This window comes from Triturus cristatus, chromosome 3_2 (genome assembly GCF_964204655.1).
Source record: "Triturus cristatus chromosome 3_2, aTriCri1.1, whole genome shotgun sequence".
Taxonomy (NCBI): Eukaryota; Metazoa; Chordata; class Amphibia; order Caudata; family Salamandridae; genus Triturus; species Triturus cristatus.
The window spans coordinates 534,857,911-534,885,302 of record NC_140584.1 but is presented as its reverse complement, the minus strand read 5'-3'; the positions used below and the strand labels follow the sequence as shown (position 1 = coordinate 534,885,302).

Sequence of the window (27,392 nt, the reverse complement as noted above, 5' to 3'; positions counted from 1 at the left end):
ATCGGAAGGGTGAAGTCCGCCCTCCGGAGTCGTCGGAGACCGAGGTAGAGGAGCACCGGAGGTCGGAGTGAGGATCGCACTCCGGAGTCGCCCGGAACCTGAGAGGAGGAGCACCGGAGGTCGGGGGTGAGGATCGCACCCCGGAGTCGCCGGAAGTCGACAGCGAGGCCAGGCCGGCCGACGTCATCGGAGCCGAGAACGCCATCGGACCGGAGCCGCCCGAAGTCGACATCGTGAAGAGACTGCCCGACGCCATCGAATCGGAGGTCGAGATCGAACCGAGGCCACCGACATCGGACCGGAACCGCCTACCGGCGTCGACAAAGAACTGACACTGTGCCGAGGCCGCCGAGACCGAACCGGAACCGCCTCACGGCGTCGACACGACTCCAGCGGCGTCGGAACATCAGAAAAGGGCAGTAAGTGGAGTAGAGGGCGCCTAAGGCCCTGTGGAGACCTGAGAGACTACTCTAAGGGGCTAGGGAGGTGCTGAAACCCACCTGACTGTGCCTGGGGTGAACTGGGACTAACCTAGAGAGGTTGTGTGGAGAGGAAAGCCAGGGCATTGGAATTCCCCCCTTTGATCTACCTCAGTTTAGGCCTCAGCCTTTGCCTCAGCCAGGGAGTAGGACCCCCCAAGCCTTCCACACCCTACAAGCTGTGCCTGGGCCAAATCAGCCCTTAAGTATTGAAGTGTCATCTGATTCATGAGTGCTACTGTATACTTCTAATTATTTATTGAGGAAACTGTATTTATTAAGTTCTTATCTATTTAATGCTGCACTGTATTTATAGGTCCACAGGACTTGTTGGTGTACAGTATTTATTGGTACAGTATTTATTGGTACAGTATTTATTACCTCAAAGTATTTAATTGTCTGTATATATTGCACTTGTATTTATGCCCTGTTATTTATGATCACCCCTATTTATTTCAGCAAACAGCAAATATTTATTTGACCTGCTCTATTTAAGAATTTGTATATTGTGATTGTTATTTATTTTCCCAATCAGCAACTAAGAGAAAAAGATAAAGAAAGGATATTTTCATAATTTTTACGGTGTAGAGTCGTTTTTGGAACGGATGCACGCATGGTTATTGTATGGGTATATTGTATGCTTAGCACTGCGCCTGTTTCCTGACCACTCGAGCCAAGCTACCCCATTGTGTCGGGAAGGTCCACCAACACCCTGCGGAGTGGGGGTGGGCTGTTTCCAACATAAATTGGTGTTCAGTGGTGGGATAGAGCTGTGCCTACGTATACTCAACAATAACTGTGGGTAGTCCATAGGCCTACACCGGGAGTTTTCTCAAAGCGGCCTTCCTAATTGTGGGTTTTTGTTTTTTCCAAATTTACTCTGGTGGTGGGAGGAGGTATTATTAAAGGTACCACCCTACATTGTTACTGCACAAAACCTGTCCTCTAACCTGAGTGGGCAAGATGGAGTTTGTTCTTGAAAATCTAGACACGTACACTGTGGCCCAACTCAGGGAGTTTTGCCAGCGAGAGGGGGTGTACTGTCCCCCAGGAGCAAAGAAGGGTGCACTTCAAACCAGCTTAAGGGCTTGGGGGGAGGCACGCAGGGAAAGCAAGGCTGAGGAAGAAGACAGGGATGGAGAGCCTGACCCCGAGGGGGCTGAGATGTACCAACCTGAGGTGGGGAACCTGTCCGCAGGGCCCAGGACACTTTCTAGGAAGGGCAGCACTGTCTCTAGTGGGGGCTTATCCGAAGTGGAGTTAGCAGACCGGAGAGAGAAGAGACAGCTCACATGGGACTTAGCAAGGCTGGAAAAGGAGAAAGAGGAGCAGAGGATGGCCCATGAATTGCGACTGAAAGAAATAGATCTTCAGATTTTGAGAATCGGGGCACAACCTGTTCCTAATGGTGGCAGCCAAAACCAAGAGTCCACCAGGGAATCCAAACCTTACCTGCCAAAGGACATTGTAGCGAGCTATGGGGCAGGTGACGACATCGCCAAGTGGCTAGCAGCCTATGAGGTCTCATTGAGGGCCCATGGGGTTCCAGTGAAGTATTGGGGAGGGGGACTGTATAAGTACATGCCTCCAGCTGGTAGGGATGCTTTATTGGCCCTCGAAGAGGATGAGCAAACCCACTACCCCACCATGAAACTGGCGCTCATCAGAAAGTTTGGACTAACTCCGGAAAAGTACAGACAGAAGTTCAGGGGTAGTCACAAACTGGGCACACAGAATTGGGTGGACTTCCTGGACTATGCAAAGAAGGCACTGGAAGGTTGGATTCAAGGCAGTGAAGTAAGGAACTACGAGGAGCTGTTTGACCTAGTATTGAAGGAACACCTACTCGAGAAATGTTTCCCTGAACTGCGGCAACACCTGGTGGATAGCAAGCTGACCAGTCCCCGGAAGCTTGCTGAGGAGGCGGACATTTGGGCTAGTACCCGGGTGTCCACAAGGGGGACTGGAGGGGATACTCAAAAGGCCGGACAGGGCGCCCCCCAGAAGAAAGAGGGAGGGGAAAAGAAAAAGGAGTTCTCCAAAGGCCCCCAAAATAACTTCCAAGGGAAGGGAACAGGATTCACCTCTAAGGCTAACCCACCCAGAAACCCTAATCCTGGCCAGAGTCAGCAGCCAAGGGTTGTCCATTGCTATGAGTGCGGTGGCGTTGGACACTATAAAGGAGATCCGAAGTGTCAGAAACGATCACCCCCTCCCACTGGAGGAAAGCCCCCCGGAGTAGCTAGTGTAGTGCTCGGGGAGGAGATGCCCTTAACTAAGGGAAGGGAGTGGGCGGGTGTCACTCTAGTGTCCCTGGGAGAACGGGAGATGGTTCCTAAGATCCAGGTGCCCGCAAATACCGCAAAGTATGGGCAGTGGATCACCATCAACGGCCAAAGAGGGGAGGCTCTGAGAGACACAGGAGCCAGTATGACTATGGTGCGTAGCCAGCTGGTGTCTCCAGAGCAGGTAATTCCCGATGTACTCCACCCAGCCGCGATGGCTGACGGCAGAACAGGTCACTATCCCGTGGCCGAGGTTCCCTTTGAATGGGGGGGGGTTGCAGGTTCACTTCGAGTTGCCGTAAGCCCTGCCGTGCCAGTCGATTGTCTGCTGGGCAATGACATGGAGCACAACGCTTGGAAGGAGGTGGAATACCGGACTCACACCGAGATGCTGGGTACACCTGACTGGGCCTGTGTTAGCACAAGGTCCGCGACTACCCGAAGAGGGAGTTCATTTCGGCTGGAGCCTGGAACAAAGGCCCAGCCAGCTGCCAGTCAAGGGAAGAACCGAGGACAGGAGGAGCCTGCCTCGGCGTCTCCACCCCGTAGGACGGATAGGCCACCGGAGGTGGTGGGCCAGGAGTCTGCGGAGGGGGACGTTACCAACCTGGAGGACTTACCCATCCCGGCCGAGTGGCACGTGGAGGGAGGCCCGTCCAGGGAGGAATTCTGCCAGGGCCAGAGGGAGTGCCCTACCCTTGAGGGGCTGAGGCGACAGGCCGAAGCCCAGGCAGCAGGGAACGTTGAAGGGAACTACAGTGTTTACTGGGAGGATGGCCTCCTCTACAGTGAACCCAAGGCACCCCTACATGGATCGTCACGAGCCTTGGTAGTTCCTCAACGTTATCGAGCCTTCCTTCTGGAGTTGGCTCACGAGATACCATTGGCAGGACACCTGGGGCAAGACAAGACCTTCGCCCGTCTTGTCCCACACTTTTATTGGCCTCAGATGAAAGTGTCGTCCGATACCTACTGCCGGACATGTGTGTCTTGCCAAGCCAGTGGGAAAACAGGGGTGAAGCTGAAAGCTCCCCTGGAACCACTTCCTGTCGTTAGCACCCCCTTTGAAAGGGTGGGCATCGACATTGTGGGTCCATTAGATCCACCAACTACAGCTGGTCACAGGTTTATCCTGGTTCTGGTGGATCATGCCACACGGTACCCAGAGGCAATACCTCTGAGGACCATAACAGCACCTGTTGTGGCTAGGGCCCTGATGGGAATCTTTACCCGAGTGGGTTTTCCCAAGGAAGTTGTGTCCGACAGGGGGACCAACTTCATGTCAGCGTACATGCGGGCCATGTGGAAGGAGTGTGGAGTGACATACCGGTTCACCACTCCTTACCACCCCCAGACCAATGGTCTGGTGGAGAGGTTTAACAAAACCTTGAAGGGCATGATCAGAAGTCTGCCTGAAAGCCTGCGGAGGAAATGGGACGTCCTCCTACCCTGTTTACTTTTTTCCTACAGGGAAGTGCCACAGAAGGGAGTGGGCTTTAGCCCCTTCGAGCTTCTGTATGGGCACCCTGTACGTGGACCTCTTAACCTGGTGAGAGACGGATGGGAAAGAACTCCCAGAAAGCTCCCCCAGGATGTGGTGAGCTACATGCTGGCCTTCCGGAGCCAAATGGCTAAGTTGTGGAAGCAAGCTTCTGACAACTTGGAAGCCAGCCAAGCAGTAATGAAGGCGTGGTATGACCACAACGCTCACCCGGTGGAGTTGGAGCCTGGCCAGAAGGTGTGGGTGATCGAACCAGGAGAGCTTAGTGCCCTCCAGGATCGCTGGTCAGGACCCTTTGAGGTGTTGGAGAAGAAGGGTAAGGCTACCTACTTGGTGGACCTGAAGACCCCTCGTCAGCCCCTGCGGGTGCTGCATGCCAACCGCCTCAAACCCCACCACGAGAGGCCCGAAGTCATCTTGATGATGGTGACTGACGGAGGAGAGGACGTGGAAAGCGAGCCTCTCCCTGATCTGTTTGCGTCTCAGGAAAAGGATGGGTCGGTGGAGGGAGTGATTCTCTCCCCATCTCTAACTCCTGAACAGCAGGAGGACTGTCGCCAGGCCCTGGGGCAGTACTCTGCGTTGTTCTCCCTTGTCCCGGGTAGGACTCACCTGTGCGTCCATGACGTGGACACAGGAGACAGCCCACCTGTGAAGTCCAAGATCTACCGGATGTCAGACAAGGTGAAGGCCAGCATTCATAGTGAAGTCACTAAGATGCTGGAGCTAGGAGTGATTGAACCTTCCAGCAGCCCCTGGTCCAGTCCGGTGGTGTTAGTACCGAAGGCTGCACCACCGGGTGCCCAACCAGAACTGAGGTTCTGTGTGGACTACCGGGGACTGAATTCAGTGACAAAGACTGATGCACATCCGATCCCTAGGGCGGATGAATTAATTGACCGGCTGGGAGCTGCCCAATATCTAAGTACCTTTGACCTTACTTCGGGGTACTGGCAGATCTCTTTGACCGATGGAGCAAGGGAAAGGTCAGCCTTCTCCACGCCCAATGGCCACTACCAGTTCTGTGTGATGCCCTTTGGGCTCAAGAACGCACCTGCCACGTTTCAGCGCCTGGTAAACCAGATCCTCACCGGAATGGAGAGTTTCTCTGCTGCTTATCTGGATGACATAGCCGTCTTCAGTAACAGCTGGGAGGATCACTTGCGTCACCTGCAAGCTGTTCTCCAGGCCCTGAGACAAGCTGGATTGACGATCAAGGCCAGCAAGTGCCAGATCGGGCAGGGGTCGGTAGTGTACCTTGGACACTTGGTGGGTAGGGGAACGGTGCAACCCCTCCAGGCGAAGATCGAGGCCATCATGGCCTGGGAACCCCCCAAGACACAGACTGAGGTCCGAGCATTTTTGGGCCTCACGGGATACTATCGCCGCTTCGTGAAGGGGTACGGTACCATCGTAGCCCCTCTCACGGAGCTCACGTCCAAGAAACAACCTCGACGGGTAGTCTGGACGGAGGCTTGTCAGCAAGCCTTTGAGAAATTGAAGAAAGCCATGTGCGAGGCCCCGGTCTTAAGGGCCCCAGACTTTTCCAAGAAGTTCATTGTCCAGACAGATGCATCAGAACATGGCATTGGGGCAGTGTTATCGCAACTCAACGAAGAGGGTCTGGATCAACCCGTGGTCTTCCTATCCAGGAGACTACTTCCCAGGGAACAGAAGTGGAGTGCAATAGAGCGTGAAGCCTTTGCAGTGGTATGGGCTCTGAAGAAGCTGCGGCCATACCTGTTTGGCTCGCACTTCCTTGTTCAGACCGACCACAGACCCCTTCGTTGGCTGATGCAAATGAAGGGGGAGAATCCCAAGTTGTTGAGGTGGTCTATTTCCCTACAGGGGATGGACTTTCAGGTGGAACATCGGCCTGGAGTGGACCACGCCAATGCAGACGGTCTCTCAAGGTATTTCCGCCTTAGTGATGAGAACTCCCAAGGGGTTGGGTAGCTCTCCCCACTTTCAGCTGGGGGGGACGCGTGTTAGACCTGTCAGCCCTTTGGGTGGTCCCTCCTCATCATTATTTATTTTGTCCCACTTTTGCCTCAAACCCTGTTTGAATTTTTCCTTTTTGGGAACCACCAGACTTTTTCGTGTTGCTACAGATTCAGGGAGCCATTTTAGCTACCCCTGAAACTTCTGTCTGAGGGCCTGAAGCACAAAATGGTGGCCACCTGTGACATCACCAGCATCCACTGGAACCTACCAGCACCTTCCAGAACATTCCAGGAGATTCCAGAACTCTGTGACAGTTGGAAACCGTTTAGAATGTTGGGAGGTTAAGAGAGAGAGTTGGCAGTTGGAGCTGGCAGTTGGCACCTGACTGGTGAAGAGAGAGGAGCACAACAGTGAAGGAGGAAGGAGTGAAGCAGCAGGGGTGGAAACTTGTGCCTGGAGTGGGGTCCATAAACCCACCCTTGATACTTGTCCCTACTGATGGATCCCAGCCTATAGCCCTGTGTGGGAAGAAGTCAGAAGAAAACCATCCTAAGGACCTGGACAGCAGGAACAGGCCTTAGAACCAAGAAAGCAGCAAGATTCTGACCTGAGAACTGGTTTCCCTGGAGCCTGGCGTCGAGTAGCCGAAGACCTGGAGCCCGAGGTGGAGAAGCGGCGCTGACTGAGGTAGCAGACGTCGTACCCGGAGCCGCCTGAGGTCGTAAGAGGGCGCCGGCGGAGGTCGAGAGGAATACCAAGGGTCGAGAAGGAGGTGAACCGAGGTCGAGTGAGCGGCGTCATCGGAAGGGTGAAGTCCGCCCTCCGGAGTCGTCGGAGACCGAGGTAGAGGAGCACCGGAGGTCGGGAGTGAGGATCGCACTCCGGAGTCGCCCGGAACCTGAGAGGAGGAGCACCGGAGGTCGGGGGTGAGGATCGCACCCCGGAGTCGCCGGAAGTCGACAGCGAGGCCAGGCCGGCCGACGTCATCGGAGCCGAGAACGCCATCGGACCGGAGCCGCCCGAAGTCGACATCGTGAAGAGACTGCCCGACGCCATCGAATCGGAGGTCGAGATCGAACCGAGGCCACCGACATCGGACCGGAACCGCCTACCGGCGTCGACAAAGAACTGACACTGTGCCGAGGCCGCCGAGACCGAACCGGAACCGCCTCACGGCGTCGACACGACTCCAGCGGCGTCGGAACATCAGAAAAGGGCAGTAAGTGGAGTAGAGGGCGCCTAAGGCCCTGTGGAGACCTGAGAGACTACTCTAAGGGGCTAGGGAGGTGCTGAAACCCACCTGACTGTGCCTGGGGTGAACTGGGACTAACCTAGAGAGGTTGTGTGGAGAGGAAAGCCAGGGCATTGGAATTCCCCCCTTTGATCTACCTCAGTTTAGGCCTCAGCCTTTGCCTCAGCCAGGGAGTAGGACCCCCCAAGCCTTCCACACCCTACAAGCTGTGCCTGGGCCAAATCAGCCCTTAAGTATTGAAGTGTCATCTGATTCATGAGTGCTACTGTATACTTCTAATTATTTATTGAGGAAACTGTATTTATTAAGTTCTTATCTATTTAATGCTGCACTGTATTTATAGGTCCACAGGACTTGTTGGTGTACAGTATTTATTGGTACAGTATTTATTGGTACAGTATTTATTACCTCAAAGTATTTAATTGTCTGTATATATTGCACTTGTATTTATGCCCTGTTATTTATGATCACCCCTATTTATTTCAGCAAACAGCAAATATTTATTTGACCTGCTCTATTTAAGAATTTGTATATTGTGATTGTTATTTATTTTCCCAATCAGCAACTAAGAGAAAAAGATAAAGAAAGGATATTTTCATAATTTTTACGGTGTAGAGTCGTTTTTGGAACGGATGCACGCATGGTTATTGTATGGGTATATTGTATGCTTAGCACTGCGCCGGTTTCCTGACCACTCGAGCCAAGCTACCCCATTGTGTCGGGAAGGTCCACCAACACCCTGCGGAGTGGGGGTGGGCTGTTTCCAACAGACCCTCATCGAAGATGTTCTCTGGTTCCGGGGCTGGTCTGTGTGCCATGATATGGCTTCGAGCTCTTCGATCCCGAATGGTCTATTTGGATCGAAATGCGGCGCAGGCTGGACAGCTGGACTCGTTGTGATCCGGCGAGAGGCACAGGTTGCAGACCTTATGATGGTCACTGTGTGACATTTTGCTCCACACTGGGGGCATTTTTTAAAACTGCGTCATTTCCATGAGCCGTAGGCCTTACGGCGCGGATAGGTCCAATCGCCCGTGTCGATGTCCGGAACCGGTCCGATGAATTCGATGTCGAGTGAAGGTGCCTCGATGTAGTTTTAGAAAAGTTACATCCGAACCCGATGGCGGAAAAAACAATCTGAGGATAGAGTGGATGCCCATGCGCGCTGTAGTCCAAGGGAGGAGTCACCTATCTCGTGACCAAAGACTTCTTCCGAAGACAACAACAACCTGCAAGCATCCGAGCCCAACACCAGATGGCGATCTATCCTAAGTGTGTGATCTGCAGCTCATATGCCTCGAACTGACGTTTTTTTCCTGATTGTGTTCTCTCTAGATAATACATTATCACCCTGCGAGCGTCCAGTGAATGCAGTGCCCTTTCTGCCAGACACTATGAATCTCAACAAAACTCTGTATTTGGCCTGTCTTATTTGTGTGAAAGTGGGATATGACCTTTGGTAGTTAGCGTGGGTTGGTCCTCATGACTACACTGTCCTTGAGTACCTGCAGGTATGGCTCCTCTATGGGGAGTGCTTGCTGCTCGCTTTCCCTGCAAAGCGGACCAATTGCAATTAGAAATGCTGTCTTAAGCGTGATAAATTTTAAAGTGGCCCTGTGGCGTGGCTCGAATGGTTTTTTCATCAGTAAGGTGAGCAATATGTTTAGGTTCAACATAGGAATTGGCGCACTCCTGGTGGGGCTATCCTTTTGTCACCATCTAGAAACCGCTTGACTATTGGTATAGTGAAGAAGCTTCTTTCCTTGTGTAGGCCACTATTGCTGCTAGAGGTACCTTTAGCGATGTGCAAGATATCCAATGTCTAGTATCTTGTGTCCTGTTCAGAAAAAGGTCTGATTTCAGGCACCACTTAGTGCATCTCTCCCATTTGGCTGTGTAGCATTTCCTTGTTGTCGGTCTTCTGGCTTCCGTGAGGGCCACCATTGTTTTCTCTGGGAGTCCCAGATGTCCAACACACTATGTATTCAGGAGCCATGCTGCTAGACTCCGGGTGTTTGATTCTGGGTGGAGCACTGACCCCCTGCATTGAAAGCAGGTTTTGTGATGCTGGCAGTCTCTGTACATTGAAAGCCATCTCTACCAGATCTGAGAACCAGGTTTGTCTTGCTCGGGGGGAGAAGGGGGTGATGAGTATAAACATCATTCACTTGCTGATCCCAGCACTTACTGATCACAGCTGTTAACAGTGGATTCAGGGGAAAAAAACATAAGCAAATTTCCCTCAAGTCTATTTCTGGTGTCCCCCACTTTTTAAACGCCTTCTTGATCACTGCCTGATTCAGCTTCCACTTGTGTAAGGTGGTCTACCTCCAGTATATGTATTGTTGTTATGGTTATCCATTTATGGATGGCCCACCTATATATCTCCTGGGCTAACTTTGATAGGGCGGAGGCTTCTGTCCCCCCATGCTTGTTGAGCAAGATAACAGTGGTGGTGTGGACCTTTGTAACTTGTATTGATTTTCCCCACAACTGCTTCTGAAAGTCTTTTAAGGCTAGGAACACTGTCCTTCGTTCCAGCAAGATTGTGTTGTACCACTTCTTTTGGTTTCTGGACGCCTCCGATGTTGAGATTCCCAATATAAGCTCCCCATGCTATGTGTGAGGCGTCTGTTTTTAAGGTCACTGTTGGAGCTGGTGGCATGAAAAGTCTTCCTACTGGTATATGCGGCCTATTACACCACATCATTTCCTGTTGTACTCTTTGCATAACAACCACTAAATCTTCCTAACTCCCCATTGCTAGTGACCATTGGCTTTGGACCCATTACTGAACCGGTCTTGTGTAGCCTTGCATGTGGTATTAGTCGTATGCAGGAAGCCACAATCCCCAGCACCTTCCAGTAGTGGGAAGCTTCTTGCACTATTGCCAGTACTCTTTTCGCCTGGGTAAACCCTAGTTTGTGTTGATGCTTGCTCCCAAGAAGAGCTTCTCATGTTCTTGTGTGGGTGAAGATGTTAGCATTTATGACTAACGCAAGTCTGTGGAGTGTCACCATCACTGGTTTTATGCGCTCTCTGCACCTGAGGTGGAATTTGCCTTTACCAAACAGTCGTCTAGGTAGGGGTACACAAGTATTCCTATCCTTCTCAGTTTAGCAGCTATGGCCGCTAAGCACTTTGTGAACACAGCTGGGAGCTGATTATATCCCAAATGGCAGACTACTGAATTGACAGTCCCTAGTCTATTATGAAGTGCAGAAACCTCTTGCATCAGTGGCTCATTAGTAGGTGCAGCTAAGGCATCCTTTAAGTCTGCGGCTGCCATCTAATCCTCCTGTTGGAGGAGAGGGGTAATCTGCTGGATGTCTAATATGGGTTGTAGTGATTTGTCCGATTTTGGTACTAAGAAACATGTGGAGTAGATTTCCTGGTTGATCTCGTTCAGGGTCACTTTATTGCCTCTTTTTGTAGCAATTCTTCAACTTACCAGCGCAGACAGGTTTTTTTTCCTACCTTTGAATGGGTTGTTTTCTTTGGTCCTCATCTTGGTGGGTGTTTTAGCAGTTCTGTGCAATAACTGTTGAATGATGCGGAGTATACACTTGTCTGATGTGACCTCCCTAGACTCCTGAAAGAATGCTACTTTTTCTACCCCCCACAGGTGTGAGTGGGCGGGACCTCTGGTTTTGGGAGTCACTTGTCTGCTGCCATACCTCTTGACGGCTGTCTTGTGCCTCTTGCTCATCTGCAAAACGTCTGTCTCTGTGGCATGTGGTATTGCTACTGTTGAGCCGGTGTTTGTGCGTGACTGGAAGGCCTCGTGTGTTGCGGCAGCTTGGGAAGAATCCTCTTCCCATCTGCTTTCTAGTGGGTGTGGCTCCTGTTCTCAGCTGTCCACTAAACTGTAGAGCCCCCATCGACCTTACTGTGCTGTCATTCTTTAATTGTTAGTGTGTCATCTACTGTGCTCTCAAACGGGGAAACATCCTTTACCACGCAGCTATTACCATGCAATGCCTTTACCATTTAAGCCATTATCACGCACACCTCTACAACAAAAATATAAGTCTACTGAAGGCAAGTAAAACAGAAAAAAAAAAATACACAATATATATTTTAGAAATTAGGGTGATTAAGTTTTAAGGGCTATGGGGTTGGAAATAAATTTGGGTGGCAGAGGCATATTTAGGGTGGTTGAATTTAGGGGTCCATGGGGGAAGGGGGTGGGGCAGGGAAGAGAAGAGCCCAAGATAGAGAGGGCAGGAGAGAGACAGACAGAGATATGGATAGATTGAGATACAGATAGATAATTCTGTTTTCACTTACCCCAATATTCATAAATTTTCATTGTAAAGGTATGCGTGGTAAAGGCATATGTGTGGTAAAGACCCTGTGTGGTTCCATCATACATCCCTCACAAACAGGTGTTCCAGTTGAAAAGGGTGTTTATGCTGGCCTGAACCTCGTTGTTGAACACAGAGGATCGCAGCCATGTGTACCTACTTAAGGTTGTTCACATACCAGTTGCCTACTCGCTGTGTCAGTGGCATGGAGTGCTGATTTCAAGCACAGGTTTCCCTCTTCCGCAGGGGATCTTGCTCTCCTCTGGTACTGCTCTGGCAGATGCTGCATTAATTCAGCCATCTCCTACAAGTGTTGAAGGGCATACATGTTGAGCAGGGCGTTCAAGTTTGCGATGCGACATTGTAATGTGTCTCCCCTCTAGAACCTTCTCGCCACCATTTCTATTCTTTTGCTTTCATTATCCGGGGATGGCCCAGAGGTAGGAAAAGAGTCAATGATGGGAGTCCGTCACCACATTGCTTGAATATTTACAGGGACCTTCATTGAATGTATTTCATTTCGAGCTGGGGTGTCACCAACCTGCAGTTTGCTGGTTCCTTAAACGCTTCTCTCCCCATGTCCAAGATGCTTAGGAGCATTGGTATGCATTAGCTTTTGCCCTGCGAGGGCAGGCTTGACTAGCAGAAAACATGTCTGCAACTGCTCTTCCTCCAACTGGACCAGGTGCCGTTCTGCTGCTCTTTTCACATTTTAATTGTATGAAGGCCTCGAGTGATAAGTGTCTGCACCCTCTTTAGGAGAATTTTCACAGAGGCTCTGGCATTGCTCTTGAATGCCATCTGACCCCCTCACCATCCTGGAACAGAGCCAGTGTCTCTGGGTCCTCCTATTCATAGAAGAGTTATTGATCCTCCTAATCCTTTGACTGTGGTGTCAATTGGAGTTCCGATTAAGTCTTTCTCCTCCTGCATACTTTCCGTCTAAGGTTTTGACGGCATGCAGAATCCCTGGAGGGAGGAGTACTATTCCTTTTTCGAAGGATTGAAGCCATTTTGGTCTCAAGCTGTCTTTTCTACTACTTGATTTAGAGGGCACGTTCTTTGGTATAGAGCGCGGTCACTGACCTTTTCTTTGGCAATGAAGTTTAGGCTGCCGGTGCCGGAGCTGCAGTCTTCCTGGGATTTTCTTAAACTCAATAGTCTTGACGCCAGTGTATTTTCCAGGTTAGAACACCTGCAATGTGCTTGGTATGGGACTCAAAGGGTTCTTTGGACTGCAACTTGCCTCTGGTTGGTGAGAGTTTTGGCACTGAGGCAGTCTTCTGTGATCTAGAGTCAGAGGTTCTCAGCTCGCCTGCCCCTATTTTTTTCCCTGCAAATTCCTGTGCATGTTTTTTCTGCTTTTTGTGTTCCTGCTAGACGTTGATTTTTTTGTTCGGGGTCCCAGCCCTCTTCCTCGGTGGTGGTGTCCTTTTCCTCGCTCGATAGTCCGGGGTCTCTCAATTATGGCATTTTCTTCTGCCCCTGCATGGCGTAGTGCGCCTCTCTCATGCCCTTAGTGTTTCTGGTTTAAACTCCACACAAGACTCACAAGTCTCAGTTCTATGGTCTCTCAGCAGAGATTACACCCCTGGTGGTTGTCCCTCTGGGCAGACACGGAAAGGTGTGTTTTCCATCTCACTGAGAGATGCCATTACCCAGCATGAGAGCAGCACTGGGATTGGACGGAGCGGGCTGGTTTTACGCAACCAGAAGGACTGGAAGCCTGTGCCTGCTGTTCTCCAGGCTATAGCGTGGAGATATCCAAGCTCGCATGACTGTTTGCCCGTCCTAAGATATCCGGCCAAACCGACATGCGCATTTGCAGTGCCCACCAGCCCTCCTGCTGCGGTCAGAGGATGGCCACAGCCTCAAGACTGCTCTGGCCGCAGCTCCATCATGTAAAATAAAATTATAATAAAACTGCTTTATCATTTTATTTTACATGCTTTTATCTGCTGGCTGAGGGATGATGCTCCTCAGTCGTAACGGAGGAGCTGCCGCTGTTCAACTTAGGTCCTATAAAAACAACCTATCGGCATAAAGACTTTGCAACCTTCTTCGTCCATTTCAGTGAAACTAAGGTTATGTCAGATGAGGGTATGGAAGGGAGAAAATACCTGTGCTCAGAGATACTGCTCACAGGAGCTGGGAGGTGAAAAAGAAAAACATTTTTACTGCCAAAGCTCTGCACGTTGGGTAAGTAAGTTAGCAGATTATATTAATAAACATCAGGATCTTGCACATGGGTGGGACGGTTGCATGAAGATCCTATGAAGAATAAAGAATTACTGAGAAGTGTGTTATTTAATGTATTAAATATCACATTTGAGAAGGCCCATAGGGAATAAGATGATTACAGAAGAGAACATTTGACCAAACAAAACTAATGCAGCCAATGGCTGACAAATTAACTTCGGTCTCCAAATTACTCATCCACAATTGAGGAGATACTCAAACAGATTAAGAAGCAGAAAAAGATCATTTGAACAAGTGTGCGTTCATGCGCATGAGATCAAACTGTATTAAGATATTTTGCCATATGCTCTCAACAGGTGTCTCAATCTCTGTGAATCCGTTTCCAAGGGGAAGGGAAGCTACCTACAAACTACATACTGGGGGACTGCAAGAGTGAACAAAATCTGAAAACAAATTCCATGGCCTACACAGATCTGGAGAGACCTAGGGTGGATGTTAGGAACAAGATGGGGGGGAAAAAAATACTCCATAGCATGGAGGCCCACCTCCTACAGTGGCGTCAGCAATGAAAGTGCTTTGGGTGGATCATTGAAATGATCTTCCAATTACATGTCTTAATTACGGAAAGAGAATCTCAAGTCCAAAAGGTACAAAGCAGTAAGCTCCGTGTGCAGTGTTGATGTGCAAGAACACTGTTGCAACTCAATTACAATTATTCAGGTCTAAGGGAGACAAAGCAGGTGGCGGGGGGGGGGGGGGGGAAACAGAAGTGTGGGGGTACACTAAAACAACCAAAATTTAAAGATAAGCAAAACCTTTCAGAGAGCCCTTCTTCAGTTGGGGCCAGCTACCCCATTAAACTAGGCTCAAACTGATTGTGCAATGTATAGGTGAAATAATCGCGATGTGACCCTGCATGCTGTTTAATAGATCACAGGTTAGCCCATACGCGATAATCAATAGTAAAGTTTTGTGCATTGTATCAGGCATGGGAAATTCTAGGTGCAAGTGGCCAGTGCATGTCAAGAAAAACTGAGATCAGCCAAGATGATTTATGGGATTAACTCGACCTTATAATTCATACATACAGAGGGCTATAAGTGACAGCTACTGAACCAGCAAAATATTAGAGGGAATTCCCTATTGTCTGACAACAGATCTATCTGGACGATTTGGGGGTTTTAGCAACATCTGGATGAGCTCTCTCCTCAGCTGCAACCAATATGGTAAGTTGGGTTCAGACGCCGCATACTTATATTACAGGCCAATACAATAAAAATGGGTTTTCTGGGAAGCACTCATGGGAACTCTGAGTGCAAATGAGAAGATAACATCGTGAACTATATGCTTCTCCCCTAACCCCCCCCAAAAAACATTAATTTGGATGTTTACAAGGGCTTTGCCACCATGTTCAATTTTTATGATATTAACAACCTGCACTTCTGCTTACACCATCTAGGGTGGCTCTCGGCATACCTGCACCCAGAATGAAGAATTATAACTAGGGTTGGGAATAGGCAGCAGGTATTTTACAACCATGCATCTAGAGTTCTTCATAACCCAGAAGGACTGCTCTAATACTCCCCGAATGCAAAAAAAGAGTTGCCTTTGGCCCTATACCCCACCCATTGCCTTGAGCCATGTTCACATTGTATAAGTCCATGAATTAGAATACCACGCACTCCGATTTATTCCAAAATGTAATCAGATCTCAAACAGGTAATGGCGTGCTGGAAGAGGAGCGACCTCTAAACCAAGGTGGATAGATAACAGTAACGTTGCACTAACCCGTCAAGGGTAGTGTCCCTCTTTGAGCACAGCGCTGATGGGTAACAACTTTGTTACCCATCAGCGCTGTGCTCAAAGAGGGACACTACCCTTGACGGGTTAGTGCAACGTTACTGTTATCTATCCACATTGTATAAGTAACACACATGGTCCTCCACTACAGGTCGCTTCAACGTCTGAAGACAGAGAGGTTGGCGGAAGGGTTCTGGTAGAGACATGTTTCTTTTAAGTGGGGAGGAAAAAGAGGAATTGGTCAGGTGGAGGAAAACTTGGAGGCATGGAACAGGAAGGCTATTTTTGGGAGTCAGGCGGATTTTGTTTTGGAAAGTGATGCAAGCAACACAGGTTGGGGAGCATCTTGCTTGACGAAGACGACAGGGGGAGCTTTGTCAATGGAGGAGAGGTCGCAACATATTAACGGTTTGGAAATGCGAGCAGGTTTGTTAGCGTTTCAAAGTTTTCGCAAAGATTTGATCGGGAGATCGGTTCTTTTGCGTACGGACAATGTGACAGCGGTAACTTATGAGAACAAATTGGGTGTAAGCAGGTCAAAAAGATTAGCGAATTTGGCAAAGGAAAATTGGGAATTTTGTTTGGAACACAAGATAGTATTGAAAGCGGAATATTTACCAGGGAAGTTGAATGTGGATGGAGACTGGTATTCCAGAAATATTGTGGATTACAGCGATTGGATGCTGAACAAGAGTTTGAGAAGATTGTAACGTTGTTTGGCCTTTTGTAGGTAGATCTTTTTGCATCGCGACGGACCTTTCAGCTACCAAGGTATGTAATTTGGAGGCCGAAACCGGGTGCAATAGCGGTAGATGCTTTTTTGCAGGATTGGCAGGAGTTCAAATGGTATGCCTTTCCTCCTTTTTCAATGATCCAGAGGGTGTTGGTGCAAGTGAGGAGACCAGGTTGTCGCCCAGTTTTGTGGACTCCATTTTGGAAATGTCAGCCGTGGTTTCCAACAGCGATGGAATTAGCAGTAGAGGAACCTTGTTTGATAGAGGTGGCCAGGGGACTATTGGTAGGAGTAGATGGGATAGAACATCCTCTGGTGGAGGAAGGTTCTTTCAACCTTCTAATTTGGAGGATATCGGGTATACAGGAGGAATGTCAGGACTTTCGGAGACAGCTTCAATTTTGCTCAATGAATCTTGCGCTCCAGGGACAAAGAAAAGGTACAGAGGTTCTTGGGGAGTTTGGCTTCGTTGGTACATGGAAATGGATCCGGTGGAGGCAGATGATGGAGGAGGTAGCAAATTTGTGGCAAATTTATTCAAGAAAGGTATGTCTTACAGCAATGCGAATTGTTCTAAGTCAGCTGTGGCAGCTGGACATTCTTTAGTGCAAGGCGTGTCGGAAGGGAGAAGTCCCTTGGTGTGTAGGGTCATGAAGGATACCCATTTAAAGAGACTTCCCATATCAAATTACAAGACTTTATGGGATGTGGATTTAGTATTTAAGCTATTCCAGGATTGGCCAGGTAATAAGTATTTAGAGGTAAGGGAGTTGTGATGGAACTTGTCTACACTTCTTTGTTTAATTTCTTTTAGAAGGGTTTCAGATGTCAAGGCTTTAGAGGTTTCTAGACGTATGCATCAACCGGATGGTGTGTTTGAGATCTGTAAAAGAACAAAGACTAGGTAAGAATCAATCTTTTATCCAAGATTTGACGATGCATCAAAGCTTTGTGTGGTGCATTGCATTAAGGAGTATGAGTCACAGATGATGGATAAGAGGTGTGATGGTGTGGATCAGCTATTGATTTCTTATGTGAAACCGCTTGAACTGGTAAGTAACGCAACTATCGCAAGGTGGGTAAAGGAGACTATGAGAGAGGCAGGTGTGGATATGTTTAAGTTCACTGCACATAGCGCAAGAGGCGCGATGGCGAGTAAGGTTTGTATGTTAGGAGGTAGATTAGAATAGATCCTTAAGGCTGCAGATTGGTCTTCGGCTGAAACTTTTAGGATATTTTTATTTTAAGGATCTTGATCATGTGTAAAAATAAGTTTTAAGGAAGCTTTGAACATGCATAATGCTAGCCTCCTGTCTTGCCATAAAATGACGATTCTTATAGGTTTACTGACTAAAGAATCGAGATTTTATTAAAGACAAGGAGGCTAGCATTATCCCGCCCACCCTGCCCATGTGGCTTGGGTGGGTAGTAATTTGATTTTCCTAAAAAGGTGTTTTTAGGATAGAATTGATTGTTGCACTTTTTTTTTTAAAGAATTGAGGTACTTGTTTCTTTCAGATTGTGTCTGGGATAGTTTCATTTGTCATTTGCTTTTAGAATTACAGATATGTAGGTGTTTTCCGATGGTTCCAGGTTATATGTTTCGAAGTTGTTAAGAGGAACAAAAGAGAAAGAAAATGGAGGACACAGAGGCTTTATGTGTTTGAACATTCTTTTTTATTGTGATGTTTATAAAGTTTCATTCTGGGAGCTTTTAAGTGGTGTTGCTGCTCAGAAGGAGTTAATAAAAGGTTATGCATAATGCTAACCTCGTTATCTTTAACAAAATCTCGATTCTTTAGTCAGTAAACCTATAAGAATCGTCATTCTCCTGAACAATTTCCTTCCACGGCTAGAGATGTTCTTTTTGTGCCAAAGTCTAGCCAAACTGAGGTGTCTACACATTAACAGTAAAGAGGCGTTTGGAATGTGGAAGACAAAAGTATTTGGGAAGACAGCAAACACAGATAGTATAAGGGCACACATGATTGGTTAGGTGAGGGTGCAGGGATTAAATACAGAGATAGTTTAAGTAAGGACAGGCTCTACCAGGATACAATCTTCTCTTTTAATCACTGAAAAGAGGCTAGGACTTGACTTTGACACATTTGTTCGGCTGGTTTTTCAACTATTCCTTATTTACAAAATGAACGTGGGGTGTGTTACAGGTTAAGATTGACAGATCAATTTGATGCACATTATAAAATCCATTACTAGACAGAACAGAACATATTAGAAATGCCAACAAAGCTTCTTGTCTCCATTACACATTATCCAGAGCAGGGAGCAAATATTTGGTTTTGTAGCAGACCATTAGTACAGATCATATGTACTGCTCACAAGGTGTTTCAATATATATATTGCAAAATGCACACACTTTCGGAACCTGGTTCTCAGTAAGCTAGTTCCAAATTAAACACCCACAGAGGAAATTTTTAAATAATGCAGCTTTACCTATTGCATGACTGCTCATGCGGAAAACATCAATATGGAATTTGCGATCTTTAAAAATGTGGCTGTCACATAACAGGAAGATCATTCCTTTGGAACTAAATGAGGATTGTCAACTGTACAGAACTGACTCCTGCTCCCAATTTCTAAATTTATAATCCAATCATGTAAAGTGTCTCAAACATTTTAGCAGGTGAAACTTATAGTCTCTAGAGTGTATTTACATCAAAACAAAACTTTTAACACCATTCAAATTCTTTTGCAAGTGTAAAATATAAAACATGAAAATATCTAAATAAATGACACAGGAGGCAATAAATTGACACATGACGAGTAAATAAAAGGCTAAAGCATTGCATACCATTAAAATGGTTTTAATGTTGTTGCAACTCCATAATGCAACAATCATCGATTAGTTAAAAACCCAACGAATGTTCATTCACCTCTTTACAAAATGAAGGCATAGTTTCATTTAAGTCCTCCTTGTCCTATTGTATCTATTGACCTACATTTAACATTTCTACAACAATGCACTGTATAATATGTAAATAGGAAAAGTAAAATAAAATATTAACCTCTGCTTCAATGTACAGTTTCCAAAATCTGCCAGAACTGGGGAACTGGGTAACAAGGCGCTCATAGGTCTTCCGTGCTTTGTCTATAGGTTGATTCTAAAATTTGAAAACCAATAAAGAAATTATAGCATTTAGACTTTTATATAAATGTAAAAAAATGGGTATCAGGTTCAGAACCAAACTGTGATTGGAACCCATAGTAGGAAATGTAATCCTATGTCACTAAACCTGTGATTCTCGAATGAGAATGCTCCAAGCGTCGAGGTCACACGGATTCTCTTCTAGTTTCTTCTCAGCTTTTTTCACCTTTTCCGGAACATACTCTGCAGCCTATAACATTAAAAACAAAACTATAAATTAGTTTACTGCTACGTTTGAAAGTTTTATTACATAACCTAATGAACATCCAGAATAGAACAAGCATTGGCATAGCCAATAGGTCTCGCCTTTGGGACCTTTTAAGTGTTTGTTAAGCCATGCAGCACATTATCCTGGGTGCTGTGCCACCATGGATTGAAGAGTTATGCAATTACTACACACAGGGTCACGCAGTGTGATTTAGGGATACATGCTTGCTTTAGGAAACAATTACGGACATATTCCAAGGCTTCTTAAAGTACAGACAGAAAGAAGAGTATTGAACAGCCTATGAAACAAGCATTTGCAATGTAATAGGTCTCGCATTTACGAAAGTTTAAACTATTGGCATTGTAAATGACATTGCCTTTTATTTAGGTTTCAAAAACCAAAACAAATAAAAGGCATCGTCATTTACATTGCCAATTGCTCAAACTCGCGTAAATGCGAGATGTGTTACATTGCAGTTCCTGTCAGGCAGAAGAATTGGGCATAAAGGCATCGGGTTTCGTGGGATTGAGGCTGGAGCAGAGAGGACTGTTGTGCTTGTAAGAGCTTGCAGACTTCCCATTTCCTTGCCCCCGTAGATGCCGGTCGCCACTGGATTTGACCACAGAAAATGAAAGAAGTAATGAGTTTGTTGACATCTGTGAGGGGTACATTGAAACTACACTCACTGTCAAGACACTTGCCTGATGCATGTCAGTGCAGCTGGGCCACTGTGCACACTTACAGATTAAGGGTGAGAAGATGCTATCACCTTCACCTTCTCACCGTGACCAACTTATCATGCATGCTACACAAACGAGATATAACTTGTACATGGAGTGCTGAATTCAAAGTGCGATTTGACTGTGGGAAGATCATCATTATTACCTGGGTTTACTTGAGCATTAACAGCCAACACTCTACAATACCCACGGACTTGACCCCTTTTAAATTGAGTAACAAAGTGCTGTGCTACAGAGGGTTAAGAAAAAGAACTTTGCTGCAGAGTACCAGCTGCAGAGAACCAGTAGCGAGTGAATGATGTGAAGTGCGTTGCAACAGTGGAACTTCATGAAATACGTTGAGGCAGTGTCGTAATATGAATCACTTTGCTGCATCAACGTAGAAAAAAACGCTTTGAAGTAATGACGTAACATGAAGTGAGACAAAATTCTACGAGCGACTTCGAAATACATCATATTAGTTAAGGACATTCATGTACTTTGCAGTCAGCAACACTGGGTGAGAATGTTGTTTCTTTGGAGGCGGGGGCTAATCTCACATTTGAGTATTGGCTCATATTTACTAGGGCGCGAAGAATATGATGAAATGCAGCACCTCGGTAATGGCGCAAGTGAACATGTGTAGAGGTGCATTGCCTGGGGGTCCTCCTCAGGCCAGGTTGGAATCATTGGGATCTCTACGGGTTGGATGGAACACAGGGCAGAGACCAATGTAATGTAAATACGGTGCTCATGTACAGCGTTCCAATACCTTCGGGTCGAGTTCGCGCTATATAAAAGATGCACACGAAAAAAAAAAAGAGGAAGGAGCAGCAGGCACCCACTGAGGGGGGTGGGAGGGAGTGGGGGCAGACATGGCAGCCAGTGGTGAGGGCCGAGGAAAGAGACCAGCAGAGGAGGAGAGCGACAAGGAGGGAGGCAGTCAGCCGAGCAGAAAAGGGGGTGGCTGACGGCGGGCCTGTGTGCTCTGTGTCCGGGGCCTGGCCAGCAGATGTGCTCCTTGTGCAGTTTGTGGTGCTTCATTTTACTGCAGCTGCTGCAAAGCGCCGTCCTGGATTGGAGGCAGGGGATGCAGAGCTTGGGCTGATCGGTTAAGAGTGAAGCACACACACCAGTGATTTGACTTCCATTTATCTCAGCCTTTCATCCTTATGAGGCCGGCTGGATTGGTGGCAATCACTACGGGCGCTTGGGAGACATGGCGGGGGTCGGGCGCTGTCTGGGGAGAGCTGAAGGCGAGTGAGGGGGGGTTGGGTTGGTGTACGGGCAGCAATTTGTTCCAGTGCTTGCCTGGTCTCTCGTTTATGACAACTTACAGAGACCTCTGGGAGAAGTAGTGCATTCTGAGTATGAGCGGGATATGGTTTCTGAGATTTGTGTGAGACTTTGCAGTTTGGGTGGCATGTGACTTGCTGAGAATTGCCAGACACTCTGAGGCATATAGATATCTGGCACTGCAAAGCCACTGGGTGTGGCTTATAACAGTTATCTGGAGCGAACACCTGAACGTAAAAGGAAATCTTTGAGAAGAAGCAAAGTAAAGAGAATGCTTGTTGGTTTTTATAATACGAACACAGCCGATAGTGTTGAATATGTTACTTGTAAAGGAACACATTTAAAAATGTTGAATGCATGTATATATTGAGTTAAATATAAGAATAGATAAGGGAGCGGAGCGATTTAGGATTCTGATTAAGGTTAGACGTAGACAAAAGCGCGCTGGGGGAGCGGTGGTCACTAATTTATGCAGCTAAGGAAGAGGCAGCGACGGGTCTGGTTACATGGTTAATGAGGGGGGTGTGGGGGGGAGAGGAGGATGTGGCTGGCCAAATGAAGGAATGTTTCAGATACGGAGAACAGGGTGAGGCGGCTATATTCCATTAGGTGGTCCCTCACGTCAGAAGAGATCTTCCAAGAGGGAGGGGTCAGGGCTCGATACATAGTGAATGGTCAAAAACAGGTAGTATAACCAGAGTTGAGACTTCTGTAAAGTGCGGACATTGAATGTCTCTGATGCAAACTCGAGGGTTAGGGGGAAAAGTGCTTTTCCAGAGGAGAGCGGAGCATTATCCTTCGGTTGTCATAGTGGGCCTCAGTGTGAAGGAGCTATCAATCCCTCATCGCGATCACTCTAAAAGCGAAAGTGATCGCGATGACGCATGCTAGGGATGCGCGCACAACAGCGGGGGGAGGGGTATGGGGCTGAAGGCTGGCGCAGGAAAGGCATATGGCTGGGCGAGAAGGTAGGGGGAATGCGGGGAGCAGCTGTGCGCGTGCACGCCATCGTGCACGGACGCTTATAGCCAGCACAAAAATGTGGGTAGCACTTTCGAAACCCACCTACTAAATGTCTCGCCAGACCAGCGCATGTGCTGGGTCAGGCGAGACCTAAAAGGGCGTCAGGCGCTGTGATGATAAATAATACACTATGGCAGCGCGGCCACCTTATTAAAACATGAAGGGTGTCCGGCGCCTGTTTGAAAACAATTTCTACACAAGTAATTAATTGTTATAAGGCGGGCTGCCATCGCATTTTTTCTTTTATTTATTTGCTTTAGTAATTTTCACATCACACCCCGCTTTAGAAGTTTAAAGCTAAAGCACGGAGTGCCGAGATTGCTATAAAAGTAAATAAATGGAAAAGAAATGCAGCGTCTGCCCACTTTTTTTTCCCATTTATTTACTTTTGTAGCAATCTCTGCAGCTTTAAACATCTAAAGCGGGGCGTGATGTGAATACTACTAAAGCAAATAAATAAAAAAATGTGACGGCCAACCTAAAAATGAAAAATTGGAGAAGTAATACTATTTAAAAAATTTGCCTCAATGCCGCAGAATGTCTTTTCTTGACACATAATTTAGTCAACCTTGCTTCATAATTTGGTGCTGTCTTGCTGTGTAATTCCAGTGGCCCTAATCACCCCTCACCCTCTCATCGAATGGTAATGGCAACTGCAGTCTCCCCCTCTGGTCTTCCAGTGTTCCCATCTATCTGGACATGTTCAGCATAGATCCCCTGAAGCTCTCGAGCTCACTTGCCAGACTGAGTGCAGCAGGCGAAGCCCTTGTCTTGTGATATATACGAAAGTGTGTCCTTACGTGTGAATTACTACGTGGGCAGATTGCACAACGGGTGAGTACATTGTAGAGCGTGACTGAGCTTGGCTCCCGCCAGGGTCAGTGTGTTTCACGAGTTTACTGCTTGCAGAAATAAACAGTGTGCATCAGGGAGACATGATCCTTATTTATTAGGGAGGAGGGGCACATCGGTAGGGGACGGGGGGGGGGGGGGGGGGGGGGGGGAGGGGACTGTGTGGGAAGGATGTTCCTTCTCCTGGATAATTGGTATTGATGATAAATGTGCGGTACTTCCTGGACGGGTGGAGGTAGTGGGATGTTTGTTGAGTTGTTGATTTGGAAAACAATAAAAAAACGTTTCAACAAAAAAAAAAAAATCAGGGAGACATGACGGATACACGCCATGAGCTCAGGGTGCACCGTGCGCATCAGTAACACTCGGAGCCAAGAGAAGGGGGGGAGGGGAGACAAGGGATCCCTTCAATGGAGAGGAGAGGGGGGAGCGAGAGGGTGAAAGAAGAGGCGACAGGTTTAGAGGTGGTGATAAAAAAACAGAATGAGGGGAGCGAGACGTAAAAGCGGTAAAGGAACAAAGGAGATGAACGGTAGTAGGGAGAGGAGAAGTGGTAGGGTGGTGAGAAAATGAAGAGATGGGAGGCTTAGGATAACAAGCTACGAGACGCGCTCTGTGGTGGGGGAGGGGCATTGAAGTGAGTCACACGCTTGGCCGAGCGAGTGGAAAGCCAGATGGCGCCTCTGCTCCTGCCTGTGCACGGAACCGCACACTGCATGCCACACAAAGCTGTGGTCGGACTTTTAAAACTCCACTCCTAAATGTCTCGCAAGAGCACCGCATGCGCTGGCTCAGGCAAGACCTAAAAACGGATACTCAGCATCCAGGGCATAAACATTAAGGCTTCAAAAGCACAGGTCAAAAAGGTTCTGCATCAAACACTGAAACAAAAGCAGGACTGACAGACACTAGCTGTACAGGAAAACAAACTGAATGGCCAAGAGATTTTAAAATTAATTAGGATTAGAGCATCTTGAAAGTTTAAGGATCGAAAACTTGGTGAGCACATGGGATTTGTTAGGGATAAATTGACGTTCAATATATGGCTTTTAATAAGCTTTATGGACCTCTGCCAATTTATGGTGTTTATCTAGTGTTGATGTCCTACTCTCAAGTTACGGAGAGCTATGTTAATAGCTAGAGAAGCAGAGCACTCAAATGGTACACAGACAACTGATAAGGCAGTGTTGTACTATTGCATTAGAATACCAATATGTTTAAAGGCAAATGTGAACGCAAGAACTGCTCTTAAAACTCATAATTAGATGACATTTCGCAAACATCGTCCTGTCAGCTAAACATAGTTACATTACAGAAATGTAACGTTATAGCTCACAAGCAGTCAAAAGATTACCTGTTTAGATGTTGGATGCAAAATATACAAAACAGTATTCTTAAAATAAACTATTGCACTTCAATGGTATTATACCCACAATTCAAAGTTGGGTATAGAAGTGGAATTTTCAAGCAGAGCAGGAATATCAAGACACTAAAATGGTTAAGATATGTTTGATTATAATGAACTATGGTAGCCAAAAAAATATTACCTTCCCATAATAGTGTATACTTAATGCCACTTATAGAAGCCAGCAAGATGGCTCAACAAGTTAAGCACTCTGCTACTGACATATGGTGGGACGTGGAGTTCACAAGAACCCGGATACAGTGTACTCGCATGTTAAAAGTCTTTCAAGGCAAATAAAGAGAGTACTAATACCTGGGTAATACAAATGTCTATTTACTACGCCCAAAGTGCAGTATTAAGAAACCTACATAAAGACATGCTTATAATAAACACTTGACAAAGTATGGGCACTTTTTTTCTTTTTACTTATTCTGCACAATCGGAGAATCAGTGACCAAGGTTCTAAGAGCCGAACAGAAGTGTGTGATGTATTAACTGTCATCGTAAAGCCATTAGTGGGGCAGATTACAGGAGGGTTAATTGAGGCCAATGCATTCTTCGATCTGCCCACCAGGAAAGAAATGGAATTGAGGCATACGATTTTTGGGGATACCCATTTTAAAGAGTTTCCCAAATCTAAGTAAATCATATTCATCTCCAAGTTAGGGATACAGGGCATTTCATAATGAGGTTTAAGAAGGCCGGAATGCCCACAAGGTGTTTTTGCCAACTGTATGGGCACTCTGGGAGTGATATGCAGATAAAAAAATTCTGGTGACTATATAGTAAGTAGCAATGTTTTGTAGATATGTCTAGGGCAGGCTTCTCCAACCAATAGCTCGTGAGCTACCTGGTAGCTCTCCTGTGTGCAGCCCACCATTCCAAATTAGAAACTTTTGTTTGCTTGAATTAATGTGTATACCAAAATTGAAAAGTGCGTATTGGAGGTGAAAATGTGTGTATTTTCACAAACCTTTATTTCAAAAATATATTTAAAGCGGATATCTAAATGAAAGCATGCAGCATATGGAGACTTATTACCAATAGTATACCCTTTGTGCTAGGGTGCATTGCAGCAGTGGATGTTATGGATTACCCTTGTAGAGGTATTACAAATTGACTGAGCTTTTTAGGTCTCACCTGAGCAAGTGCGCATGCGCTGCTCTGCGAGACTTTGTAAGGGGCTTCAAAATCTGACCACATGCTCGTGCGTGTGTTTTTTTGTTGGTCATAGGCCATTGGCCTTTGCGTGAGTCTTTCTAAGAAAGACAGCACTTAATTGGGTAAAGGCGGGAGCATGTCCCGCCTTTCCCAACAAATGTAACCGCCCATTGCCTATTGCTTGCGGTTACCCGTACAGGCGCCATCTGTTTTGAATTATCGTGCCCAGACGCGTGCGCGATAAATCAAAGCAGATGGCTCGCTGTGGCGCGCACACGCACCACTCGCGTGCTTGTTGGTAAGAGAAATTGGATGGGGAGCTACTATGCAAAAAGTCATATGGTACACAGCTGATCTGCTATAGACCCTGTACGCCATGAACTCGCTCCGCAGAGCTTGTCGGCTCTTGGGCAAGTTACTCTGTCGCTCCCTGACCATGGATGAACTTCTGAGCCGCTGGGTGCCTCTCTACGAAGCTCGGGGTCGGAATCCGCCACTCCCTAAACTGCAAAACCAGGATTTCATGTCCCGTTACCGAAAGCTTGAGACCGCTGACCACACCGGGATCTTGCGCACCTTGGCGGCAAACTACGGACAGGAGCACGGCAGACTCGGTAACACGTCCACAGGTTGCTCCAGATGACCGCGCTTTTAAAAGCAAAGTGAACTAAGTGCAATTAGGAGAATCAGACAGCATCTGAACTTACTTCTTTGGGGCAACAAGCGGGCCGCAATGCCGCCCGCACTCGTGGACTCCTGTGGCAACCAATGCCACAACACATTCTGGCTCTCACCCTGAATGGTGACAGTGTGCGGAGCTGAGAGCCACCACTTCTGCGGCCGCCGGGCCCGTAGTTCAAACTTCACACTCAGCCTGGCCACCGCACTGGTGCCGGGTGGGTCGCGTCAAACCTAAACGGAACCAATTAAAAACACCACCGCTGTGCGAGCGGCTCTTCCAGGTTGGCAGCAGGATTTACATTCACAAGTCTGCCCCTGGAAAGATGATAGATTGGGATCATCACGCTTAAAAGGCGTTCACACTTTTGCTGCATTCCCTTC

At 47.3% G+C, this 27,392-nt stretch overlaps 1 protein-coding gene across 2 annotated transcripts in view; it reads right to left on the bottom strand.

Moving 5' to 3' along the window:
- Positions 1-27,392, bottom strand: part of CSTF3 (cleavage stimulation factor subunit 3) — a 549,241-nt gene that overhangs the window by 467,902 nt on the left and 53,947 nt on the right. For both annotated transcript variants that reach the window (XM_085648242.1, XM_085648243.1), the window contains exons 2-3: positions 19,755-19,856; positions 19,527-19,622 (exon numbers count right to left, since the gene is read on the bottom strand). In XM_085648242.1, the coding sequence (XP_085504368.1) occupies positions 19,527-19,622; positions 19,755-19,856 (198 nt within the window). The remainder of the gene's footprint in view (positions 1-19,526; positions 19,623-19,754; positions 19,857-27,392) is intronic.